The sequence below is a fragment of the Oratosquilla oratoria genome, chromosome 4 (genome assembly GCF_046742065.1).
Source record: "Oratosquilla oratoria isolate Oo_2021 chromosome 4, ASM4674206v1, whole genome shotgun sequence".
Taxonomy (NCBI): domain Eukaryota; kingdom Metazoa; phylum Arthropoda; class Malacostraca; order Stomatopoda; family Squillidae; genus Oratosquilla; species Oratosquilla oratoria.
In genome coordinates, this window is record NC_134780.1 from 56903994 (window position 1) to 56931233 (window position 27240).

General features: G+C 41.8%; 1 protein-coding gene across 4 annotated transcripts in view; it reads right to left on the reverse strand.

Moving 5' to 3' along the window:
* Nucleotides 1–370: 370 nt before the first annotated feature.
* Nucleotides 371–27240, reverse strand: part of LOC143024874 (uncharacterized) — a 38327-nt gene continuing 11457 nt past the window's right edge. For all 4 annotated transcript variants that reach the window (XM_076184214.1, XM_076184213.1, XM_076184212.1 and 1 more), the window contains exons 4-13: nt 26465–26588; nt 25668–25876; nt 20569–20664; nt 18794–18945; nt 18462–18660; nt 14601–14801; nt 9335–9552; nt 8084–8319; nt 6936–7068; nt 371–5091 (exon numbers count right to left, since the gene is read on the reverse strand). In XM_076184214.1, the coding sequence (XP_076040329.1) occupies nt 5058–5091; nt 6936–7068; nt 8084–8319; nt 9335–9552; nt 14601–14801; nt 18462–18660; nt 18794–18945; nt 20569–20664; nt 25668–25876; nt 26465–26588 (1602 nt within the window). In that variant the 3' untranslated portion in view covers nt 371–5057. The remainder of the gene's footprint in view (nt 5092–6935; nt 7069–8083; nt 8320–9334; nt 9553–14600; nt 14802–18461; nt 18661–18793; nt 18946–20568; nt 20665–25667; nt 25877–26464; nt 26589–27240) is intronic.

The following is a 27240-nucleotide window of genomic DNA, read 5'->3' on the forward strand; positions in this document are numbered from 1 at the left end:
ACCCTAGCCTCCTGAAAGGGAGCATTTTGTGATGTTAATTAAATTATCATCATTATCAGCCGTAACAAGGAGTCCTTGTACTGGAAGCATCACTGGTGGTCGGGGCACAGCACAACACTACAGGGCCCTGCTAGTATCCTATGCTAGAGTACTTTATAGCACTACACCACAATGATGATGATACACATACATACATACATATACCAAAGGCTTTTTCCCCCTACTTGTGACTACCCCCAGGTAGGGGGAAAAAGCCTTTGGTATATGTATGTATGTATATTATCATCATTGTGGTGTAGTGCTAAAGGTACTCTAGCATAGGATACTAGCGGGGCCCTGTAGTGTTGTGCTGTGCCCCGACCACCAGTGATGCTTCCAGTACAAGGACTCCTTGTTACAGCCGGCAAAGCCTCATTCATATGTGTACTAGGCATGACATGTTTTCACTCTGTGTAGCAGATGGTTGCCTGCACTCCAGTCTACAACCATCTATCATCCTGTTAGCACATAGCACTCCATGTATGCATAAGCCACAATAAAGGTTCCAATCATCCCCATGTTTCTGTTGCAATCAAAACATAACAATCATCAAAAGTAAGGTTGACTGTGTCTATGACAAAGTATGGGACAAAGACTTAGAATGTACAAGAGGCACAAAGGAGAAATTTAAATGTGCTTGATATGAAGTGTTTGAGAAGTGTGGTGGAGATTATGAGGATGGATAGCGTAAAAAATTATGAGGTGAAGTGGAGAGCAGGGGTAAAAAGGGAGTTGGCAGATAGGGTTGATAAGAAAATATTGGGATGGTTTGGTCACATGGAAAGGATTGAATAAAGACTTAAAAAAAGCGAGGAAGGCAGAGTTGTATGGAGTAAACTTCAGGGGAAGACAGAGAATGAAATAGATGGATAGGGTGAAGGGGTCTTTGGTAAAAGGAGAATGTCTGCTGAGCAGGGAAGGGAGAAGACAAGAGATAGGAGTGGAGAATGGTTGTACTAATGCAGCCTAAAGGGATTTCTCCTCATATTCACTATGAATGGATGAGGAGGGACGGTCATGTAAATGAAGCAGTGGTGGTAAACTAGCTTAAGCTGATTAAGCTGTGGACATACTGTGTCTTACTGCATTGGTTATGACCGGTGCAGTGATGTCCCTTAATCCACAAGTAAATACATACATATACCAAGTGCTCGTTCCCCCTTGCTAGGGAAATAACCAAAGTCAATTGGTTTATTGTCACAAACTCCCCCTTCTATCAGGAGGCTAATACAGTGCCCCTTACAGTGGACTTTGTAGCATGGAATTTAATGACCCATGCCCTTGGTTCAACTTGCAAAGTCAAAAGACATAATTCCACTCCCATCCACCACCCTTCCCTCCCGCTCATCTTGGCTTAAAATCCACGAGTAGCTAAGATAAAAGTGAAACAAATGGGTTATAGATGGGCGTGGGATGGATGGTGAGTGGGAGGTGCATGGAGGATAAATTACCTATTCTGTACAAACATTTGTCGAAACTGACCTCTTCGTCATGATAAAAACTAAGACCTCAACATCCCATTCCCATGAAGTGAGAAATTCTCGTTAGAGCAAGCACTCTCAGTTGCAGAAAGCTGCTGGGCTTTTTAGGCTGATGCCTGGGTCGTCTCCCTGCCTGGCCTGGGGCTGTCGGGAACCAATGCAAGAAGCACGCAGCTGGTACTGGGAATCAAATTCACAACCACCTGCACATGAGTTCAGCACAGCATCCACTGGGCTATTGTGTGGATCATTCATCATGATGACATAATCTAAAATTTACTCTAGTCTGTGTTAGCTTTCAAAGCCCATCCCCATTAGCCCAGGGTAGAGAGTATCATTACTATAGCAAATGTGGTGTAATTTTCTGTAGGTTAGGGTAGGGAGGAGAGAAAGGGATGCAATGTGTTTGATAGGGATTACAATTTACCTCTCAACTCTTGTTACCTTGCTTTGCAGATGATGGTGTATCAGCATATGTATGGAGGTGTATTTACCCAGTTGTATCTTACGGGAAGGGGAGCTACACTCGTGGTGTCCCATCCCTGTATCTCGCAATGTCTAAATTGCTCTTCAATTCATGTATAGTTTTTGCACACACTATTATTTCATCTAGTTTAATCCATACATCCACCACTCTGTGGGGAAAGCTGTTCTTTCTTAGGTTTCTTCTGTAACTGTCTTTTTTTTTTTAGCTTCCTTCCATGTCCCCTTGTATGTCTCTTATCCTAATTTAGTAAGTCTTCTCTATCAAGGATTTCCATACCTCTCATGAATCTGTAGATAGTCAACAAGTCACCTCTTTCTCTTCTTTGTTCCAGTCAGTAATTCTAGTTTTGACAATCTCTCTTCATGTGACAGTTTTGAAAGTGTTGGGGCCATCTTTGTAGTTGCTCACTGGATTATCTCAATTTTCCTTATATTCTTTTTGGTACTGGGTGACCATAGTGTCTCTTGGTACTCCAATTTTGGCCTTATCAGTGTGACTAGTATTTTCTTTACCATTTCTACATCCAAGTAAGTAGGTTTCTCCAACAGTTTTGTTGATCTATTTATCAGAGAACATATCCTTTGTGATGAGTACTCCCAGGTCTTTTTCAGATTGCACTTTCTTTACTTCCTTTGCAACAATTTTATATTGTCCTTATATCCTTTTTTTTACCTTTTCCAAATTCCATTATGCTACATTTCTTAATGTTGAAGTCCACTTCCCACTGACTCCATTCCCAAACCATGTTCAGATCTTTCTACAACAACTCGCAATCCATTTCAGTACTCACTTTCTTCAACAGTTTTGTGTCATCTGCAAAGAAGCTCATGTAACATTCCACACCCTCATCCATGTCATTCACATAAATAGCAAACATTATTGGAACCAATACTGATCCCTGTGGAACTCCACTAATCACCTCTTCCCAAGTGGAACTCTTATCTCTGAAAACTACTCTTATTTTTCTTCCATACAAGAAATAATCCATTCATTGCAGTAGTTTACCTTGTGTCCCTCTTATGGTTTCCAGTTTTCTTAATAGTTTTTTATGTGGTACTTTGAGTAGTAGAGCATGTGTTAGGGTTAGAAATGGAGAAAGTGAGTGGTATGAGGTAAAGATGGGACTTTGTCAGGGATGTGTTATGTCATCCTGGCTGTTCAATTTATACATGGATGTGGTGCGAGAGGTAAATGCAAGGGTAGTGGGTCAGGGATTGGAGATGGTTAAAGAAAATGGAGAAAAGTGGGAGATAAGCTAGCTGTTGTTTGCTGATGACAGTACACTTGTGGCAGGATCAGAGGAGGGATTGAGGAAGTTAGTGACAGAATTTGGGAAGGTGTGCGAAAGAAGGAAGTTGAAGATAAATGTGGGTAAAAGGTGATGAGATGTACAAGGGGAGAAAGTGACAGCAGACTGGAAATGAGTATTAAGAGAGAGAGACTGGAGGAAATGGATAGCTTTGGATACTTGGGTGTGAATGTGGCAGTGGGGAGGGGAAGGAGTGAAGGTGGAGGTAGAATGTAGATTGAGAGGAGCAAGTAAATGCTTTGGGGGATTATAAAGTGTAATGAGAAATAGACATTTAGGAATGGATGCTAAGAGGAGATTGTATTTACCTAGTTGTATTTTACGGGAAGGGAGCTATGCTCATAGTGACCCGTCTTTGTATCTCTCAGCATCTAGTTTGCTCTTAAATTCTTGTATGGTTTTTGTGCATACTATTGTTTCATCCAATTTGTTCTAGACATCCACCACTATGTGTGGGAAACTATTTTTTTTTTCTTTTTTTTTTCAGATCTCTTCTGTAACTATACTTTTTGAGTTTCTTTTCATGTCCTCTTGTTTTTCTTTTATCCCACTTTAATCAATCTTCTCTGTCAAGGATTTCCATGCCTTTCATGATTCTGTAAATGGCCATGAGATCTCCTCATTCTATTCTTTGTTCCAGGGTTGGTAATTCCAGTTTGGACAATCTTTGTTCGTATGGAGTGATTGTATGGTGCAGAAACATGGAACATAAGAAAGAGAATAAAGTTTAAGTATGTTTGAGATGAGGTGCCTGAGAGGTATGGTAGGGGTTACTTGCCTGGATAAAGTAAGAAATGAGGTGAGGAGGAGAGCGGGGATGGAAAGGAAGTTGGGAGATAGTGTTGATGAGTGTTGGGATGGTTTGGACACATGGAAAGAATGAGTGAAGAAAGATCATTAAAAGAAGTGTGGAAGGAAGAGGTGGAGGGGGTGAACATGAGGGGTTGACCAAGGATGAGATGGAGGGATGGAGTATAAGGGGCACTGGGAAAGAGTGGAATGTCTGTTGAGGAAGCAAGGGAGAAGACAGAAAATAGGAGTGAGTGAAGAATGGTTATGTATGGATGATGCTGTGATGCATGGAAGGGATGGGGAGCATGCGTGAATGATATTTTGACGCAGCCTGAAGGAATTTCTCCCCATCTCTTTTTGTGCATAAGGGGATGGAGAGGGGGAGTTGCTGACTGAATGGGGCAGCCTTGCTGTGGATGTGCTGTGTCTTGCTACATTGCTTCTGACCCAGGGCAGTGGGCGAGATGCAGGGATAACCAGTCATCCAGGAGGAGCCAAGAAAGGAGGGAGAGAGGAATGGTGAATGGGAGTGGAGTATGTGGGGATGAAATGGGTGGGAGTGGATTTATGCCTTTGACTTTAGCTACCTCCATTGTAAGAAGGAAAAAGCTGTTGGTATATGTATGTATGTATATATACATAAAAGATGCTACACCAGTGGAAGTACCCATTATGTTAGCTGATGCACTTATTCTAAATAACTATGGACCATGAAGTTTTAAACAATGTTTAATGTAGAAATGTATATAATATATAAAGCAATCAATCTACATAGTGGTATTAACAATGCATTAATATTCATCTGTTTTCATCGGATATATAACAACATACTATACATCTAACATTGCTCAGTCTGTAATTACTTGTACAAGTTCTTGCTTTAGACTGACGTACATCTGTTGTGCTTTTCATATTGTTTCTGGATGTACCATAGCCAAGATTACATTCCCTACAACTTTATCTTGAGTGCAGGGTTGGTCCACCTGAAATGCAAAAAAAAAGAAGCAAATAAGAAAATCAATTAAAAAATAAACAAGCCTACATGAAAGATTATAAATTTCCCCATTCCCTAATCTACAGATTTTATATTTACCCATAACAAGTTCACCATCCATCCTCTTTCACGAAATTTGCATCAGAACTCCTTTGAAACTATGGGGGTAGAGCAGCTTATAAGACAGAAGACCAAAATTTGGATGGTAGTGAATGTCATGAGTTGATAGAAATGGTGACCAGTGGAGGTGGGAGAGATCTCAATACTGTTACTGAAAGCAATGCAATGGGAATGATCAGGTTGATGATTTGCTTATCTCATGTCTAGTTAGGAGATATGGATGATGAAAGAGTGTTGAGATGGTTTGGACACATGAAAAGAATGAGTGAAGAACGATTAGTAAAAGAGATTTGGAAGGCTGAGGTGGAAAGAGTGAACATAAGGGGGCAACCATGGATGAGATGGATGGATGGTGTAAAAGGGGTACTGGGAAAGAGGGGAATGATTGTTGAAGAAGGAAGGGAGAAGACAGAGGATAGGTGTGAGTGGAGAATGGTTGTATATGGATGATGCTGTGATGCATGGAAGAGAGTGGGTGGGGGATGGGAATGGGGTGAGGGAGCATGTGAGAATGATATTTTGACACAGACTAAAGGGATTTCTCTTCATCTTCTCTTTTTCTGCATGAGGGGATGGAGGGGGGGAGGGTCACCGATTAAATGAAGTGGCCTTACTGTGGATGTGCTGTGTCTTGCTGCATTGCTTCCGACCCATGCAGTGGTTGGGATACAGGGATGACCTGTCATCCATGAGGAGCTAAGACGACAGGGAGGAAAGAGTGGAGGATGGGAGTGTAATGGGTGGGAGAGGCTATATGCCTTTTGACTTGGCTATCTCTCTAAGGGAGAAAAAGCCCTTGGTATATAGATAGACAGGAAGCACCTGGATGACAGGTCATCCTTGCATCTTGCCCACTGCCCTGTGTCAGAAGCAATGTAGCAGGACACCCATAGAACAGCACATGAAAATGGTGCCACACAACCCTAAGTAAGGGCCCTCAGCCCCACACATCCATTCTGTTCAATAACACGAGCTCAACTAACTGCCATACATCTACCACAATCTACTACCACCACCATGGAACACACCAATACAAATACACATACACACTCAGATCACAAAATAAAGATTACAAGATCAACCACCAAAAACACTACACCAAACTCTCTGACATCAGCCCTACAGAAAAATCACTATCAAGACAAGCAGGATTTGCATTAGCATATCTGTAATTGGGTCACCATCTAGCTTCAAAACAATACCAACACAGAATAAGCCTCACCACAGTTGTAAATAACACTATATGCAATCACCAAATGGAATGCTGCATTCCTTTGCTCTAGCCTTGCCCAGACAACATAATATCTCTTTTCTGAGTGACTTGTGGGCCAACCCAATGTCTTCTACCAGCTACCTAGGAGCCATGGGTCTCCTGCAAGAGAGACCTGGACAATGGATTGACAGATTTAACTTTGTAAAAAGAATATGTGAGGGGAAAAATAGTCCATGACCGAAAGAGATTTTTGGATCTTTTCGGAGGACCAAGCACCAGCCATACACTTCTAGTTGGAGGTGAGGGTGACAATAGGTTTAGAAGATGTGTGGAAGAGATGGGTTCTCTCAAATGTGTCTTCTCAGTGTCAATACTAGCAGGTATCTATCATTAATCCATGTCTACATTGACTGTAAATATTTCGAAATGTCATGGTATGAAGTATCTTCAGTCAGACTTTTGTATGGTACTGTAGTATACCATACATGGAAGTCACTAACCATACATCCAGGCTGGTCTCCACAAGATTGCAGAGGCTGTTGACCTCCTTCACTTTTTTGGCACACTGATCAAGCAGTGGGATCACTTGCTTCTGCTCACTTGCATCATGATCTTCCACTTTCTTACACATTTCTGAAAAAACAGAATCAATATTAAGCTTCTGGTTAAAGCATATGTATATGCTGTATCTATATACATATATACATAAAGATACATTGAAAAAGGATTTTCTCCCTTACAAAAGGGGTGGCTTGGTCAAAGAATACACCAAGCCCACACTATCTATCTATATACCAAGGGCTTTTTCACCCCTTACCAGGGAGGTAGCCAAAGTCAAAATATCTATCCCAAAACCCGTTAATCACCACTCCCATCTGGGCACCTTGTGGATAAAAGGGTCATCCTAATCCCATGCCCCACCCCTTGAGTCAAAGACAGTGCAATGGGATGCTGCCTCTACAGCAGGATCCAACAGCTAGAGTTGGTTTACCCCCACTGCTTCATTATGTGTCAACCCCTCATTCCCCTCATCCACTTGAAAAATTGTACACACATACATATACCAACAGCTTTTGCCTCCTTACAAGGGAGGTAGCCAGACATAAATCCACTCCCACCCATTTCATCCCCCACATACACTCCACTCCCATTCACCACCCCTCTCTTCCTCTTTTCTTGGCTCCTCCTGGATGACGGGTCATCCCTGTTTCTCGCCAGTGCCCTGGGTCAGAAGTTAGCAAGATACATACATACATACATATACCAAGGCTTTTTCCCCCTTACTAGGGAGGTAGCCAAAAAGGAAAAGGCATAAAATCATTCCCACCCATTCCATCCCTGAAAACACTCCACACCCCTCCACCCTCCCTCCCATCTTAGCAAGACACAGTAATTGTAAAAAAATAAAAATCTGATCCTTCCCACACCCCTGGGTCAGAAGTTAACAAGACACAGTAATTGTAAAAACGTAAAATCCGATCCTGCCCACAGCCCTGGGTCAGAAGACTGTCAGCTGTTGTGGGGATATGGGTTTCTAGTGAGTTAAACGCAAGACCACAATCATTATCACAACTGCATCTCCCTACATGTTTTAACTTGCAAGCAAGGGGCAGTCCATCAAATAACCACCTCATCTATGCCATCTCACCTCTGACTTGGGTACTGGTGAGCCTCTTTGTGGCCAAATTATTGTTGAGTCCTTGCTTCATTGCTGCTAAACGCTGCAGTTGGACATCTGTCTCTCTCTTGAGATGGGTTGAGTTGACAGCTGCAGCATTGATGGCATCCCAACTCATAGTACCAGTTCCATCAGGAGCTTTGTCTTGAAGATTGTGCCAGACGAGGGAACAAGTACTCAATGCAGACTTACTCACAGTTTCTGACCTAGTCCAATCAAAACAGTAAGAATTAAATAATACATTATAAATTCCAAATGGTTTAATCAATTCCAGAAAGTTTATGAATTTCAGAAGTTATATAACAAACTATATGGAACAAAGCCCTGAAGATAATTACATACATACATATACCAAGGGCTTTTTCCCCTTTACAAGGGAGGTAGCCTAAGTCAAAGGCAAAATTCCACTCCCACACAGTACATCCCCACATTACTATTTATCTATACACCAAGGGCTTTTTCCTCCTTACATGGGAGGAAGCCAAGTCAAAGTGTACATACCTACTCCCACCCATTTCACTCCTATCCACCACCCTTTCTGCCCTCTCATTTTAGCTCCTCATGGATGACAGGTCATCAGTGTATTCTGCCCAATGCCCTGGGTCAGAAACAATGCAGCAAGACACAGTACATCGAGAGCAAGGCTGCTTCACTTAATTGGCAACCCCTTTTGCTCAAGGCTGCTTTCATCCCATTCATCCTATCATCTCATCCTTGGTCATCCCCTCAAGTTCACTCCATCCACCTCTGCTTTCCACACTATTTTTGCTATTTTCTTCACTTATTCTTTTTACATACCCAAAGCATCCCAATAATCTTTCATCAGCCTATCTGCCAGATCCCATTCAACCCCCATTCTCCTCCTCTTTTCTCACTCTATTCAACCTTGTAACCCCTACCATAATTCTCAGACACTTCATCTCAAACACAGACATTAATGTAAGTGAAGGCAGTAAGGGGAAGATATAAAAATTATACACAGCCATAACTAAAAATTACTTGAGAAAGTATACTTACTGTTGCATTTAAATTTTATGTCATGAATTTATTCACATGTCATCTGATTATTTTACGTCTCTGGATTTGTTTCAGCACGAGAGAGTACTCTTCATAACCATAGGTGGTTTTCTATGGGTTTTTAGAGGAAAGCTTCTATATCTATTGCAAAACATAATTGGGAGCTGACAGTGTAATTATCATTTTCAAAAGCCATTAACTTACCCTCTAATAGGGACTTCCATCAACTGTGCAAGAGGGATTGAAGTGAATGTTTGTAGCTGTGTGGAGAGGAGAAGAGAGTCTATAGCTGGTGTTGGATATGGCAGCTTAGTCATGGTTGAAGCAATCTCTTCTGATACTGATCCAACACAGTTTTTCGATGCCTGCCAGCCTTCACTTACTCCTATGGCCAAGCCCTGGATTCGACTTGTACCATCAAGCTATGGAAAAAAATATGTATAAACACACATAAATATAGTGTGATTTTGATTTTGACTAAGTTTACATCAATTGATACACTAATTACAAAAGGTTTACCATTATCAAAGCACACTGGAGGAAGAGGATAGCTTTAAATATTTGGGGGCAAATGTGGCAGGAAAGGGAGATGTAGAGGTGGAGGTAGAATGAGACTGAGAGAAGCAAGTAAATGCCTTGAGGGATTAAAAAGTGTAATGAAAAATAAACATTTGGGAATGGATGCTAAGAGGAGACTGTATGAAGGAGCGATTGTGCTGACAGCACGGTGTGGGGCAGAAACAAGGAACATAAGAGAGGAAGAGAGGAGGAATTTGAATGTGTTTGTGATAAGGTACCTGAGAAGTATGATAGGGGTTACTAGGCTGGATAGAGTGAGAAATGAGGAGGTGAGGAGGGCAGGGGTAGAAAGGGAGTTGGAAGATAGGGTTGATGAAAGAGTATTGGGATGGTTTGGACACATGGAAAGAAGGAGTGAAGAAAGATTAGTAAAAGAGGTATAGAAGGCAGAGATAGAGTGAGTGAACATAAGGGGGCGACCAAGGATGAGAAGGGAGAAGACAGATGGGGTGAGTGGAGAATGGTCGTGTATGGATGATTCTGTGATGCATGGAAAGGAGTGGGTGGGGGATGGGGGATGGGGGTGAGGGAGAATGTATGAATGATATTTGGACTTGGCACGAAGGGATTTCTCCCGTCTTCTCTTTTTCTCTATGAGGGGATGGAGGAGGGGTAGCAGATTAAATGAAATGGCCTTGCTGTGGATGTGCTGTGTCTTGCTGCATTGCTTCTAACTCAGGGCACTGGGCGAGATGCAGAGATGACCTGTCATCCAGAAGGAGCCAAGAAAAGAGAGAGGGAGGGATGGTGAATGGGAGTGGAGTATATGGGGAATGAAATGATTGGGAGTGGATTTATTATTTGACTTTGGCTACCTCCCTTGTATGGGGGAAAAAGCCCATGGTAGATGTATGTGGAAGGAGTGAACATGAGGGGTCAACCCAGGATGAGATGAATGGATGGGGTAAAAGGGACTTTGGGTAAGAGGGGAATGTCTGTTGAGGAAGGAAGGGAGAGGACAGAAGACAAGGGTGAATGGTGAATGGTTGTATATGGATGATGTTGTGATGCATGAGGTGGAATGGGTTGGGGATGAGAGTTGAGAGAGTATGCATGAGAAATAATTTGTTGCAGCCCGAAGGGATTTCTCCCTGTCTTCTCTTTTTCTGCACGAGGGGATGGAGAGGGGGGGTTCCTGATTTAATAAAGCGGCCTTGCTGTGGATGTGCTGTGTTTTGTGACATTGCTTCTGACTCAGGGCAGTGGGCGAGATGCAGGGATGACCCGTCATCCAGGAGGTGCCAAGATAATAGGGAAGGAAGAGGGTGGAGGGGAGTGGAGTGTGATGGGGATGGAATGGGTGGGAGTGGTTTTATGCCCTTGTTCTTTGGCTACCTCCCTTATAAGGGGGAAAAAGCCTTTGGTATATGTATGTATTCAATTTGTTAACCTTTATCTCCTCTGCTTCTCTCCCCTTCCTTCTTCAGTTAACGCCTTCCGTATGATGACACTTACGTAGGTGTCACGAAGAATGACTGATCCCCATATTCTGTGAACCATTTTGATCATATTTTCAGAGGTTATTAATATTCATAGTGAAAGAGATAGAGTAATACAGCTGTAACTTTATATTTTATAATGTGAGTATTGTGATGCATCATCGAATCATTGTACATCAGGCAGCTGATGCTACCCACAAGAATTTGACTTGTATTGAAGAGGTTCATCACTGCGCTCACTATCATTTCACTTTTAATACACATATCCAACATCTCTCAGCTATCATTTCTTCCTGCCACATCATACCTACCTATGACTCCATCTATTGGCTCATCTCCTATACAAGCATTCTGATCCCCTAACTTCTCTGCATTTACGTCTCTCCTAGAACTATACACACACATCTATATTGATAAAAAAAAAATTCTCTTCACTTTTCTCACTACCAGGGCTATAAACACTCACAAATGCCCAATCTTCCATCCCAATCTCACTGTCACCCCACAACACCCTCAATGACATTTATCTCCACTCCACAAAACTCAACCAAGCAGGAACTATATATCAACTCAAATGTGATATTCTGAAAATAGGGACACAGACCCAGTTAAAAACCTTGCATAAATCTGAAGATTGATATGATAAATTGAAGAGTAAGATGGAACTCAAAGAGCATTGCTCCTTTCCTGTATACTGCAATTTGGTAAATCTATCTACAGTACTACCTCTCATTAACGGACGTTAATTAGCTGTGTCTGCTGTGTTTTCGGTGTTTTTGGTGCTGTTGTTTAGTGCTGTGCAATCCCTATGCCACCCAAAAACCACTCCAAATCAACGGATTATTCACATCAACTGACACTGTAACCCCCCTTTTAGTCTGTTAATGAGAGGTAGTACTGTATATACCAGGCTTTTTCACCCTTACAAGGAAGGCAGTCACCAAGACAAAGGCACTCAACCACCCACCCCTACTCACCCCACTCCTATCCACCACCCTGGTTTCCCTCTTATCTTATAAGATAATTTGTTAAATACAACAATGGCATTCCATTGTTTCACTTAATGCTAACATATTCATCTTTCTTCTCACAAATATATAACCAATCTTTCCCTTTTTGCTTTCACCTGTACCTGTGAGCAAAAGTTGACGCAGCCCGAAGGGATTTCTCCCCGTCCTCTCCTTTTATGCAATGGGGGGATGGAGAGGGGGGGGTCGCCAATTTAATGAAGCGGCCTTGCTGTGGATGTGCTGTGTCTTGCGACACTGCTTCTGACCCAGGGCAGTGGACAAGGTGCAGGGATGACCCGTCATCCAGGAGGTGCTCAGATAAGAGGGAGGGTGGAGGGGTGTGGAGTGTATTCAGGGATGGAATGGGTGGAAATGATTTTATGCCTTTCCCTTTTTGGCTACCTCCCTTGCAAGGGGGAAAAAGCCTTGGTATATGTATGTATGTACTTGGATTCTGGTTAGTCTTCCTTCCGGACCATCTTATGACCTTCACTTTTTGCAAGAGAAAAAATGTACAGAGGAGGGTCCCTAGTCCCCTCATTCTGCCCCATTTGGTTACCTTTTATAACATGCATAGGAACACAGTATCACCATTATTCTCCTCTCCCACCTCTGCAAGGGAGATCAGTCATAGAAGTGGTAAAGAATAGGTTCAAGGGGGCAATGGAAAGGAGGGAAAGCAAAGGTGCAAAAGTACCTCATCTTTTCTTTATGAGTAGAGATTTCACTCTAACAATGATGAACAGTGTGTGGCTCTAATCCATGGGGATGTTTTAAAAGTCCCTAAAATACTGACTGCATGTCACTAAGCAGTCAGTACCCAAATATGTAGTACTGACATACACACATGTACCATGAGGGTCAAGGGGATGGCCTAATCAAGACATACACCCAACCTACCCAAAACCCATTTGTTGTCCCCTTAACCACTTCACTCCGGGCCAAAATCTCGCGGGCAGCATTAGCTGCCAGACGTACGATGTTGCGAAATAATACTCGCATCATAAAAAATAGTCACCGCTTATATCGCTCGTTCTCTCTTTCACCCGTGAATTTTGATAACCATAGAAAATGTGATGAAGCCAGTTTAGAGAGTATGTCAGTTACGCAGGGACAACTACAATAAATATAATCAAGACGCCGATATGGCAGCCTCGAGTATCCACTTGGATGAAAGGTATTGACACCATCTCAAAAACTTATGACTCTTTCTGTCTGGCTTCCTTATATTCCATAAGGTGCTGAGAAGGGAACTGTATTAAATGGGTCTTGATCTCTCCAATACAAGTCAATTTCTCACGCGCAGCATTGGATGCCTGAGGTACAATGATTGATGCATCACAATACTCGCATTATAAAATATAAAGTCACTGCTGTATTATTCATTCTCTTTCACTGAGTAATAATACATATATACAAATACCAAAGGCTTTCTCCCCCTACACGGGGGTAGCCAACAAGAAAAAGGCATAGAAACCACTCCCACCCATTCCATTTCCTATATATTCCACTCCCCTCCTCGAGTAATAATAAACACAGAAAATATGATCAAGACAGTTCACAGAATTCAGGGGTCATTCAGCTACAACTACATACATACATACACATACCAAGGCTTTTTCCCCCTTTCAAGGGAGGCAGCCAAAAAGGGAAAGGCATAAAAACACTCCCACCCATTTCATCCCTAAATACTCTCCACACCCCTCCCACCCTCCCTCTCATCTGAGCTACAACTACAAAATGAATATAATCAAGATGCCAACACCAGCATCCTTGTATGCCTAATTAAGCCACATGCCTACACTGGTATCATCGTATGGAATAGGTTAATGTGTATGAAGTGGGTAAGTGCTTTGATTCAGCTATATAATTATATACCAAAGGCTTTTCCCCCTTATAATGGAGGTAGCCAAGTCAAAAGGCATGTACCCACTCCCATTCACCACCCTTTCCTCCCTCTCATCTTAGCTCCTCATGTATGACAGATCATCCTTGCATCCCACCCACTGCCCAGGGCCAGAAACAATAGTGCAAGACACAGTACATCCATAGCAAGGCCACTTCACTTAACTGGCAACCCCTGCTCTGTTTCCTTATGTGGAAAATAAAGAAGACAGGGAGAAATCCTTTTGGGTTGCATCAAAATATCATTTACACATAACCACACACTACTCAGCTACCCCTCTTATATGGCATGCAAACGTGTCCAACAGCATTTTTTTTCTATTCTGCCTCTCTCTAAGGCTTCTTGTCTTAGAAGGGTATATGTCACTGCAGTCACCTTTACCACTTGATTGTCATTTCCATATTTACTATTCAGCCTTACCTTTACCCAGTTCCACCTCATCCACAGTCACATTTTCCTTCATTGTTATTATCACTTCTTTCATCACCTTAGTGTCAACATTTGTCAACAATTGGTTCAAAATAACTGACACTTACCACCTCTGTATCAAAGTGTTTGATCTTAGTTAATTTGGCCTTAAGGTCATCCCTAGCCTTGACTGCATCATCAGCCCTGCTCTGCATCACTTCTGTCAAGACCTGGAGTGTGTGGAGAACTCCCTGCTTGCAAGCCAAATCCAAACGTGCCTCCAGCAATCCTTTACCAGCCAACATTACTGCCTCGTCCTTGAATGCTTCCTGGAAATTCAGTTCAATAAATACAAAATATTCTGCTTGAAATATTCTCAGTTTTTTCAAACCTACAATAAGATGGCACATGTTAAAGACTTTGTTTTAGTTTATGCCCTATGACCTTTTTCAACTAAGAGGTAGACCACAGACAGAAGAGTCTTGTTCACTGACACCTATCAATATCTACAGGTCTGTTAACACCCTAGATGAACATACTTACTTGGTGCTTGCCAAAACAAAATCTAGGATATACATTACTGTAATGATGGGATCAAAACTATACTATGTCTAAGAAAAATCTACCTACCTATATACCAAAGGCTTTTTCTCCCTTATTTGGGAGGTACCCAAGTCAAAAGGCATGTACTTACTCCCATCCACCACCCCTTCCTCCCTCTCATCTTAGCTCTTTGTGGATGATTTAAGGCACTTAAAACATATTCTAAGAGATATAATAAATCAATTCTATACACATTATACACCCTACCCCTTTCCACAAAGATTATAAATATGGAACCATTTCCAGTGTACATGATGACATTCATTATAGTTCATATTATATTAACCATATGAAACTATTCAAGTTTACATCTTTTAGAGATGCACTGATGGTCTTACTGCTCTTCAGGTATCATTTGAAGGCTTGCAATAAAGATGAAATAAAAATTTATGAAATACTACATTAACTAGGCAAGCAAATAGACATATAAAGGTTACAGAATACAGTTCCTAAGCCATAGGTAATGCCAAGTTTTATACCTCCCAAGACAATCGTCTGCAGAGTCTAGTAGTAAAGGAAAGTGATGATGGGAGATCATTAATATAAGAAAGGAAGAGAAAAGGTCCCAAGACAGTGCCCTGGTGAATCCCAGAAGTAACAGTAACAGTTAAAGATTGGCTAACCTTTGAGAACAATGCGCTGTTCTCAAGGGTAGCCAATCCTTAGCTGTTCCTGTAACTTCTGGGGTTCCCCAGAGCACTGTCTTGGGACCTCTTCTCTTCCTTTCTTACATGAATGATCCCCCACTATCACTTTACTATTAATGTTTGCAGATGATAGTTTTGTATAGACAAATGTCTTTGACTACAACATGACCTACATACCCTTGATGGTTGGGTAACCAAGTGGCAAATGACAGTTTGACCCAACAAATGTCACCAAATCAGATTCACATGTACTAACCAACCCATCCAGTTTACTTATACACTACATACAATCCCTCCAGACATTAGTTTCACATAAAAATTTCTCCCAAGAAAACCAAGAACAACAATAGCATTACAAAGGTGGAACATGCTAACAGGAGACCTTTTGGTCCATATCTAGGTCGGATGTGGAAAAAAAAAATTATAATAAGAAATTAATAAATAAAAACTACAATAATGTAAATAACAAATAAAATACATCAATAGATGCATAGGTATAGTTAAATAATAAACAAACAGGTATATAGTAAATAATAATACATACATACATATACCAAGGCTTTTTCCCCCTTACAAGGGAGGTAGCCAAAAAGGAAAAGGCATAAAATCATTCCCACCCATTCCATCCCTGAATACACTCCACACCCCTCCACCCTCCCTCTTATCTTAGCACCTCCTGGATGACGGGTCATCCCTGCACCTTGTCCACTGCCCTGGGTCAGAAGCAGTGTTGCAAGACACAGCACTGTACATCCACAGCAAGGCCGCTTCATTAAATCGGCGACCCCCCCTCTCCGTCCCCCCATGCATAAAAGGAGAAGATGGGGAGAAATCCCTTCGGGCTGCATCAAATTTTGCTCACACATACGACCTCACCCCCCATCCCCCCGCCCATTCCACCTCATGCATCACAACATCATCCATATACAACCATTCTCCATTCACCCCTGTCTTCTGTCCTCTCCCGTCCTTCCTCAACAGACATTTCTCTCTTCCCCAAAGCCCCCTTCACCCCATCCATCCACCTCATCCTAGGACGTCCCCTCATGTTCACTCCCTCCACATCTGCCTTCCATACCTCTTTTACTAGTCTTTCTTCACTCCTTCTTTCCATGTGTCCAAACCATCCTAATACTTTTTCATCAACCCTATCTCCCAACTCCCTTTCCACCCCCGTTCTTCTCCTCACCTCCTCATTTCTCACTCTATCTAGCCTAGTAACCCCCATCATACTTCTCAGACACCTCATCTCAAACACATTCAAACTCCTTCTCGTCCTCTCTTATGTTCCATGTTTCTGCCCCACACAGTGCTGTTGGCACAATCACTCCTTCATACAGTCTCCTCTTAGCATCCATTCCCAAATGTCTATTCCTCATTACACTCTTCAATCCACCAAGGCATTTACTCGCTTCTCTCAATCTACATTCTACCTCCACCTTCACTCCATTGACATATTTGATTTGGTTTAACGTCACAAACTCCCCCTATCGGGAGGTTAGGACGGTGCCCCTTACAGGGGACTTTGTAGCGTGGAATTTAATGAGCCATGCCCTTGGTTCAACTCGCCCCAAGCAGGGTTTGAATCGTCACCATCTCGACCTCCGCTGCAAGTAACGACGCCCTAACCTGCTCAGCCAGCGATTGACATATACATACATATACCAAGGCTTTTTCCCCCTTACTAGGGAGGTAGCCAAAAAGGAAAAGGCATAAAATCATTCCCACCCATTCCATCCCCAAAAACACTCCACACCCCTCCACCCTCCCTCCCATCTTAGCACCTCCTAGATGACGGGTCATCCCTGCACCCTGTCCACTGCCCTGGGTCAGAAGCAGTGTCGCAAGACACAGCACATCCACAGCAAGGCCGCTTCATTAAGTCGGCGACCCCCCCTCTCCGTCCCCCCATATAAAGGAGAGGACGGGGAGAAATCCCTTCGGGCTGAGACAAAATTTTGCTCACACACACTACCTCACCCCCCATCCATTCCACCATTCATGTCCATTCCACCTCATGCATCACAACATCTTCCATAAACAACCATTCTCCATTCACCCCTGTCTTCTGTCCTCTCCTGTCCTTCCTCAACAGACATTCCCCTCTTCCCCAAAGCCCCCTTCACCCCATCCATCCACCTCATCCTAGGACGTCTCCTCATGTTCACTCCCTCCACATCTGCCTTCCATACCTCCTTTACTAGTCTTTCTTCACTCATTCTTTCCATGTGTCCAAACCATCCTAATACTCTTTCATCAACCCTATCTCCCAACTCCCTTTCCACCCCTGTTCTCCTCCTCACCTCCTCATTTCTCAAAACATTAGAACAGTATCAACACAGAAACAAACTACCCCAGATGCAACCATCACACAAAGGGCACTGAACACATCTTGTATTTCCCCATCCTAGCCATACCCAAACAACAATAGAATACATCCTCCTTGAGCAACATATAGGCAAATCCAGTGGTTATTGGCAGTTACCTGGGAGCCATGGGTTTCCTGCAAGACAGATCTAAGGAAATGGATTGCATAATTGATGTGAATTGATGTGGATCTGGCAGCAAACAGCTACCTGTTTTTTTGTAGTGTATAAAACATACAAGTGACAGAGGAAACTTAATCTGTAATGCCTACATTATGATCTTACTTGTCCTTCATAATACAAATGTCATGCTCAACTCCTAAATTCACTATTCTATCTATTCATTCCTCATCAATCCTACACATGACCTCACCTTTGTAATGCTCTCTACCTTGCTGTACAGTGAGTCATAGGTAGACTGGAGGGAAAGCGAGGTCTGGCGTGCCTTCTGTGCTTGCAAATACAGTCGCACATGTGTTGCTCCCATGTGCCCAAGCAGCTCCTGCATAGACTCAATGACACCTGATGGATTGGTGTTGTCCAAGAAAGTGCCATCATTCTCGCATTTGAGTCTGTTGTAAATATTCATGGAGGGTTAACATGTTTTATTCAGTTTTGTTGATGCCCACAGCAAAATAGTTAAAACTACAACTACCTCAAAGAAACTAAAAAGTAATGCTCAAAACAATAATTACGAAGTACAACCTGTGTTGTCTAGCATCTCTAATGAGGTCCACATCAAGCACCTGCTGCCTCAGCTTCTCTGTACTTTGCTGAGTTTCATGTAGTAGTGCTGAAAGCAGTTGCTGAGGGCGCCAGTCTTCTGAAAGATTTTCTGCTGCTTCACAAATCTGGAGCTGTAAAAAAAAAAAAAAAAAAAAAAAAAAAATGTAAATGTCTCCAGGGAATGAAAAGTGACATAAGAGATATCTGGGGATGGATACAAGGAGAAGAATATATGAAAGGGTGATTGAGCTTATAAATAACACTGTATGAGACAGAGACTTGGAATATATGGGTAACAGAAAAAAAAATATATATATATATATATATATATACACACTCATACATACATACATACATATCCAAAAGGTTTTTCCCCCTTACAAAGTAGGTAGCCAAAAACAAAGACATAAAACCCACTCCCACCCATTCCATCCCCACATACTCAACTTCCATTCACCCCCCTTCCCTCCCTCTTTTCTTGGCTCTTCCTGGATGACAGGTCATCCCTGCATCTCTCCCAATGATCTGGGTCAGATGCAGTGTCACAAGACACAACACATCCACAGCCAGGCCACTTCATTAAATCAGCGACCACCCTATCTCTCCCCTCATGCAGAAATGGAGAAAATGGGGAGACATCCCTTTGGGCTGCATCAACTTATTTTTCACACATACTTCCTCACCCCCCATCCCCCACCCAGTCCCTTTCATGCATCACAGCATCATCCATACATAACCATTCTTCAATCACTCCTATCTTCTGTCTTCTCCCATCCTTCCTCAACAGATATTCCCCTCTTTCCCACTGCCCCTTTTATTCCATCCATCTCATCTCATCCTTGGTTGACCCTCAAGTCCACTCCTTCTACCTCTGTCTTCCACACCTTTTTTACTAATATTTCTTCACTCATTCTTTTCATGTGTCCAAACCATCCCAATACTCTTTCATCAACTCTATCTCCCAACTCCCTTTTCATACATATACCAATGGGTATTTCCCCTTTACAAGGGAAGTAGCCAAAATGCAAAGGCATAAAATCCACTCCCACCCATTCCATCCCCACATACTTCACTCCCATCTACCCCCTTCTTTCCCTTTTATCTTGGCTCCTCCTGTATGATGGGTAATCCCTGCATCTCGCCCACTGCTCTGGGTCAGAAGGAATGTCACAAGACACAGCAAGGCCACTTCGTTTAATTGACAACCCCCCCCGCCTCTGTGTCCCCTCATGCAAAAAAAGAGAAGGCAAGGAGAAATCCCTTCGGGCTGCATCAAAATACCATTCACACATAATCCCCCACCTCCCCATCTCCCTTCCATGCATCACAGCATCATCCATACATGACCATTCTCCACTCACCCCTATCTTCTGTCTTCTCCCCTCCTTCCTCAACAAACATTCCCCTCTTTCCCAATACCCCTTTTACCCCATCCACCCATCTCATCCTTGGGTCCTCCTGGATAACAGGTCATCCCTGCATCTCGCCCACTGCCCTGAGTCAGAAGTAATGTAGGAAAACAGAGCACATCCACAGCAAGGCCACTTCACCCTATAATCATCCAGGAGGAGCTAAGATAAAAGGGAAATAAATGGGTGTTGGATGGATGTGGAATAGATGGGTGGGGGCATGCCTTGGCTTGCTACCTCCCTTGTACGGGGAAAGAAGACTTTTGGAGTATAGACAGACAGAGAATGATAAATTTCTAAGACTTTAAACAGACTCTAAGAAATGAGAATTGGTATCAGACTAACCTTTTCTGGGTGCTCTCGTTCAAGGTGCTCTCCATCTCCTACGATAAGATGTCTTCTTAATCTATGAAGGTCAAGCAAAAGGTTGTGGAAATGGGTCTGCAAAAGGAATATAGAATATATTTCACATAATAGCAACTCTGTAAATCACATGACAATATCTAATATCACCCTGTATGCTGGGCCTTCAAAATTTGCTCCTAATACAATAGTTCAATCAATCCAATGGTCCAGGTCTCTTTTACAGGAGACCCACAGCTACCTGGTAAAATGCTACAGCCATTGGGTGGACCCACAGGTCACCCAGGGAAGCAATACAAACACTACTTCTTGCCTGCTCCACACTAACTGCGAGCTGTGCTGCTGTCATTAACCTTTCCTGTATTGTTATTTGTATATGTATGTACTGTGTTCATGTAAACATGAGGGAGCAACCATGGATGAGATGGATGGATGGGATAAAAGGGGCACTGAGAAAGAGGGGGATGTCTGTTGAGGAAGGAAGGGAGAAGACAGGAGATAGGGGTGAGTGGAGTATGGTTGTGTATGGATGATGATGTGATGCATGGAAAGGAGTGGATGAGGGATGAAGAAGTATGTGTGAACAATACTTTGATGCAGCCCAAAGGGATTTCTCCCTGTCATCTCTTTTTCTGCATGAGGGGATGGAAGTGGGGAGGGGTCACTAATTAAATGAAGCGGCCTTGCTGTGGACGTGCTGTCTTACTGCATTGCTTCTGACCCAGGGCAGTAGGCAAGATGCAGGGATGAACCGTCATCCAGGATGAGCCAAGAAAAGAGGGAGTGGAATATGTGGAGATAAAATGGGTGGGAGTGGATTTATGCCTTTGACTTTAGCTACCTCCCTTGTATGGGGGAAGAAGCCCTTGGTATATGTATGTGTTCATGTTTTGTATTTATTGATTCAGTAAATGTTATGTTGTTATATATATTTTTAACTAACTCGTAAAAAAACTGGAACAAAAATCATATGTACTGAGACTTCTGTGTGTGTGGGGGGGGGGAGGAGGAGGCAATCATTTGTCATTTTTTAACATTCACGATGTTTGTTGTTACCTATCCTTCAAGAATGGCAAAGACTGAGTGTATATGTACATACATACATACATACATATACCAAAGGCTTTTTCCCCCTACGATGGAGGGTTAGCTAAAAAGAAAAAGGCACAGAAACCACTCCCACCCATTTCATATTCTATATATTCAACTCCCCTCCACCCTCCTCCCTCCCTCTTATCTTGGCACCTCCTTATGTACATATAATGAAGAAACTTTACACCTTACAAAGGGGTGGCTGAGTCAAAGCATCCACCCATTCATTGTCCCTCCTATAAAGCACCTCAAGGATGAATGATTATCCTTGTCCCATGCTACACTGCTTGGGTCAAAAGCAATGCAGCAAACTATGTAACGTCCACAACAGGGCTTGACAGCTGAACCCTGTGTACCTCCACTGTTTTATTGTATGGCAACCCTGAACCCCCAATCCCTATCCGTCCCTCCCCCAAAATAAATAAATTATATACATATATATGTATACATATACACATACACACAAACTGAATGAAGAAAGAGTGCAAAAACTACACATGAATTTAAGATCAAACTGGATGCTGAAAGATACAAAAGCGGGTGACCACAAGCATAGCTCTCTTCCCATAAAATACAACAACTAGGTAAATACACAAAATACATTCTTTTGGGTCACTTCACCTCCTCATCCACTGACAACCCCTATCCATTCACTCCTATCTTTTGCTCTTTTCCTTGTTCAACAGACATTCTTCTTGCATCTAATGCCCCCTTTGCCCCATCCATCAAGCTTATTCTTGGTCTTCAAGTTCACTCCATCCACTTCTCTTTTCCATACATTTTTTGCTAGTCTTTCCTCATGCATTCTTCCTATATGCCCAAAAGCACCTAGGCACCCTTTCATCTATCCCAGCTTCTACTTCTTTCCGCACTTCTTACTATCCATCCTTGTAGCCCCTACCATACCTCTTAAACAATTAGTCTCAAACATAATTAGGGTCTTTTTTTCTGCCTCCTTCAAATTCCAAGACTTTGCTCCATGTATTGCTGTGGGTACGATGACTTCCTCAATCTTCACTCTGCAGTCATCCCCAGGTATCTCTTTTTCAAAATGCTTTTCATCCCTCAAGACATTTACTTTCTTCTTCTATTCCATACAGGGAATATGAGGAGCTCCATGAGGAGCTAAGATGAGGAGGAGGAAAGGGTGGTGGAGGGGAGTGCAATAGGTGGGAGTAGATACATGCCTTTGCATGTATCTACTCCCACCTCTTGGTATATAGATAGATTCTATTCCATAATCCGCCTCCACCCATCCATTCACTGCTACATAAAATCCCATATACTTGAAGCTCTTCATTTCCTTCTGCCTCTCACCCTATAAACTCACCAACCCACGACTATAATCACTCTGTGTACATGTAATCACCTTGCTTTAACCCACATTTACTTCAGTTTTCTCAATTCACAACCACTCTCCACTCACATCTATTTCTTACCTTCTTCTCCCTTTCCTGCTTAACAGGTCCCTTCACCTAATCCATCCACCTCTGCCTTCCACACTTTTTGTTAATCTTCCTTAACTCATTCTTTCCATATACCCAAACTATCTCAGCATTCTTTGATCAATCTTATCTGCTAGCTCTTTTCAGCCCAGCTCTCCACCTCACCTCAATATTTCTCAATCTATCCACTTTTATAGCCCCTACAATACTTCCTGAACTCTTCATCTCAAATGCATTTCTGCCTCCCTTAAATTACCGTCCCACACGAAAGACTACTTACTAAATTAGCTTTGCATGGAATAAGTGGTAGCCTATTAGGTTGGACTAGTAATTGGTTGAAAGGTCGAAAACAGAGAGTTGTTTTAAATGGAAAAACTTCTGGATGGAAAAGTGTTGCAAGTGGAGTTCCTCAGGGTTCCGTTCTTGGGCCACTTCTATTCATAGTATATATAAATGATATAGACCATGGACTAAAATCTACTGTTTCCAAATTTGCTGATGATACAAAACTGTGCGGAGTGGCAAATGATCACTCAAACCAATTAGATATTCAAGAAGATTTAGATAAATTACAGCAATGGTCTGAAAAGTGGCTAATGAAATTTAACACAAGTAAATGCAAGGTAATGCACATAGGTAAAAATAACAGCAAGTACGATTACAAGTTATTTGGAAATTCGTTAACAAAAGTGGATAGTGAAAAAGATCTCGGCGTAATTATCAGTAACGACCTCAAATCATCCAAGCAGTGTATTTCAGCCTCTGAGAAAGCAAATAAGATTCTGGGATTGATTGCGCGATCTTTTGATTTCAAAAGTCCATCACTCATTAACAAGCTATATAAATCGTTAGTTCGTCCACATTTGGAATATGCTGTTTCCGTATGGTCACCGAATCTCATTAAAGACATTGACAGACTGGAAAAAGTACAACGGCGAGCCACAAAACTGATTCCAAATATCAAAAATAAATCATACGAAAATTGACTTAAGCACATGAATCTGTTTTCCCTAAAAAAGCGTAGACTCAGAGGTGACTTGATACAGGTCTTTAAGATTTTAAAGGGAATTGACAACATCAAAAGTGACAAAATTTTCACATTGAATGAGAATCAGACAAGAAACAATGGTCTCAAACTGTCCGGAAATAGATTCAATTTGGAAGTAGGTAGAAACAACTTTGCCAACCGTGTAGTTAATGAATGGAATAAACTTCCGGCACAGGTAGTGCAATGTAGTTCAGTTCGAAGCTTTAAGAATCATTTAGATAAATACCTAAGTAAGATGCTGTAATTATTATAATTTATGTTATATTATTTGTTTTTGTTTTGTTATAATTTGTCTGTCTGATTTTCATTTATTATTAGTTATATGTCAATTTATTATCATTTACTATTTACCTGTTTGTTTGTTATTCAACTATACCAATGCATTTATTTATGTATTTTAATTGTTATTTACATTGTTATAGTTTTAATTTATTATTAATATGATTTTTTTTTTTTTTTTTTTCATCCGACCTAGATATGGATCAAAAGGTCTCCTGTCGGCATGCTTTGCCTTTGTAATCCTTTGTAAAGATTATGCCCCATAATGTCATGGGGACTATCAATCCTTTGTACAGCTTCTTCTTCACATTAATTCCTAGATATTTATTTCTCATAACGCTTTTTATCCAAAACACCCCCCCCCCCAACCTGGCATTTACTTGCTGCATTGCTTCTGACCTAGAAAATGAGTGTGTGATTCACCATGGTCCATGTGTTGGACTCATGATCAACAGCATTTAAACTCCCAGATGAAAGCTCAGAGCTCATATATGACCAATCAATGCTGTGACCTTGCATCCCCCCCAACTCCCCATCCACAAGAGTTAGAGTAACAGCTCACAGTGCAGCGATATTAAAATTATTTCAGCCCTAGACAGAATTTGAACTAGGATTGCTAGGGTAGAAGTTGTGAGCACTACCACTATGCCAATGAGCCGTGTATGTGTGTGGGGGTGGGGGGCAAGGAAGGCCCTTCATCCATAAGGAACTAAGAGATTTTCAAAAGGGAAACAAATGGATGTTGGATTGGTGCATGCCTTGGCTGGTTACATCCTATGTGAAGGGGAAAAAGCCTTTTGGTATATAGATAGAAGACATTTACTTGCTTTCCTTACTTTATGATTTACCTCCACCCAAGCTCCTCAATCCCCTGCCACAAGTGATCATCAATACTTAAAACCTCCTCCTCTAGCCTCTCTCCTTAAGACTTATCTCCAACTCACTGCCACCCTCTTCTCTTGTACAACTCATCACCTTACTTCTGCCCATATTTACTTTCAGCTTTCTCCTCTCACATACCCATCCAAACTCCCCCATTAACTGCCTTAAACCTTCCTGACTCAGTAAAAAACACAGTATCATCCACAAACAACGACTGGCTCACCTCTCCCTTCCCTCTCTTCTCACTCACCATCTCCAACCCCCCACCAATCATATTGGACCATTATCTTAATACAATAAAATGACCATATCTACATACTATCATTAGTACTAACCTGAAGAGTCCAGTAATCGCTTGGGTCATGACCATCATCTCGTCCTTTGTTCCAGCCTAAATCTCGGTCTGGAAGGATGTGTTGGAGTTGCTTTGACCAATTCTGCAATGACTTGATTTGTTTCTGTCTCTGTGCAGTGCTAACAGAAATTAGAGCATTCTTCTTGTTTGTAGTTTCTTCTTTCTGATTCAATTCTTCTATATAATTTCCTGCCAGATTTCAAAGCAAAATATTAACCATGATTCCAAAAATATACAGATGAATGCTGTTACCTCAAGGTTACAGGTTTCAAGTAAAAAGCACAGAAAGTAACAACATACATAAAGGTAAGATAGGGAAGATCATACCATAGGAACTACACTAGAATAGTGATGAATCTTGGGGATATAAGGCATAGGCCAGGTTTGTCTGGATACTTGCCAGGCATGTTCCCAATGACTGGAGAAGTGTGAGTAAAGGTATATTCTGTTGTGATATTTGCCCCAATTAAACAAATAATTCTCTTCATATCATTCACAGCCACACATAACATACCTTAATATGGTGCTCAGGAAACTAAAGTAATCTTGATGAAAAAACTTTGCTTATCATAGTTCTCCCTGGATGAGATGTATCAACACTATACAAAACATACATAGTCTCTAAAGAGTTACTAAATTTCTTAACAACAGAATCATACAAACTGAAGCATTCTAACTAGGGTAGTCTAATCACTGCAGCAAACAGTAAATATAAAAGCATAGACGTGCATGCGTAAGCACAAAAACTGTGGCAATAAAAAATGCAACTGAACTTACTGAGTTTCTCAATGTCACTCGTATGTGCCTTTACATCTGTCTGTGCTGTGACAACAGCTAGTTTTTCTTTAAAAAGCTTCTGATCTCTGGTCATTGGTTTTGAACCCTTTGTATTAAGACGTTCCTGCAAGATGAGCTCAGTGAATAAAACATGTAATGAGAATATTGACATTCTCCCCATTATGATGAGGGTGCGAGTCAAAAGCACCCACCCACCACTCTTATCTAAATGTATAGAAAATTATGGGTTGCCTTATCCCCCACCACAATGGTTGGGGGAAGTGCAGGAATGAAAGACACAGCTCTTCTACAACAGGACCCAACAGCCAAAATTAGTTCATCCCACCACTTTACCCTACAACCCCCTTCTCTTTTCCTCCATTCCTTTCTATTGGATAATAATCTGACCTTCCCCTGAATACATTTACACCCATAACTCTTCCAATCTTTCTTTTGGGAACCACTACATAGTCCATAAATGCCCTCTTGATCACACTCCCATCTATCACCCTTTCCCAAATATGCTTGTCTCTCTTCACTGCATTTCCAATTATCATCTCCCTTTCAAAATACACCTTTAACATCTGTACACTAGTTCTTGCTTGCCACCTCAAACCTACTTACTACACCATCTGGTGACCCATCTACTTTATTGTCAAGATCCCCCAGGAATGTATAGAGGATGGAATGGGTGGGAGTGGTTTCTATGCATTTTTTCTTTTTGGCTACCCCCTGTGTAAGGGGGAAAAAAGCCTTTGGTATATGTATGTATGTAA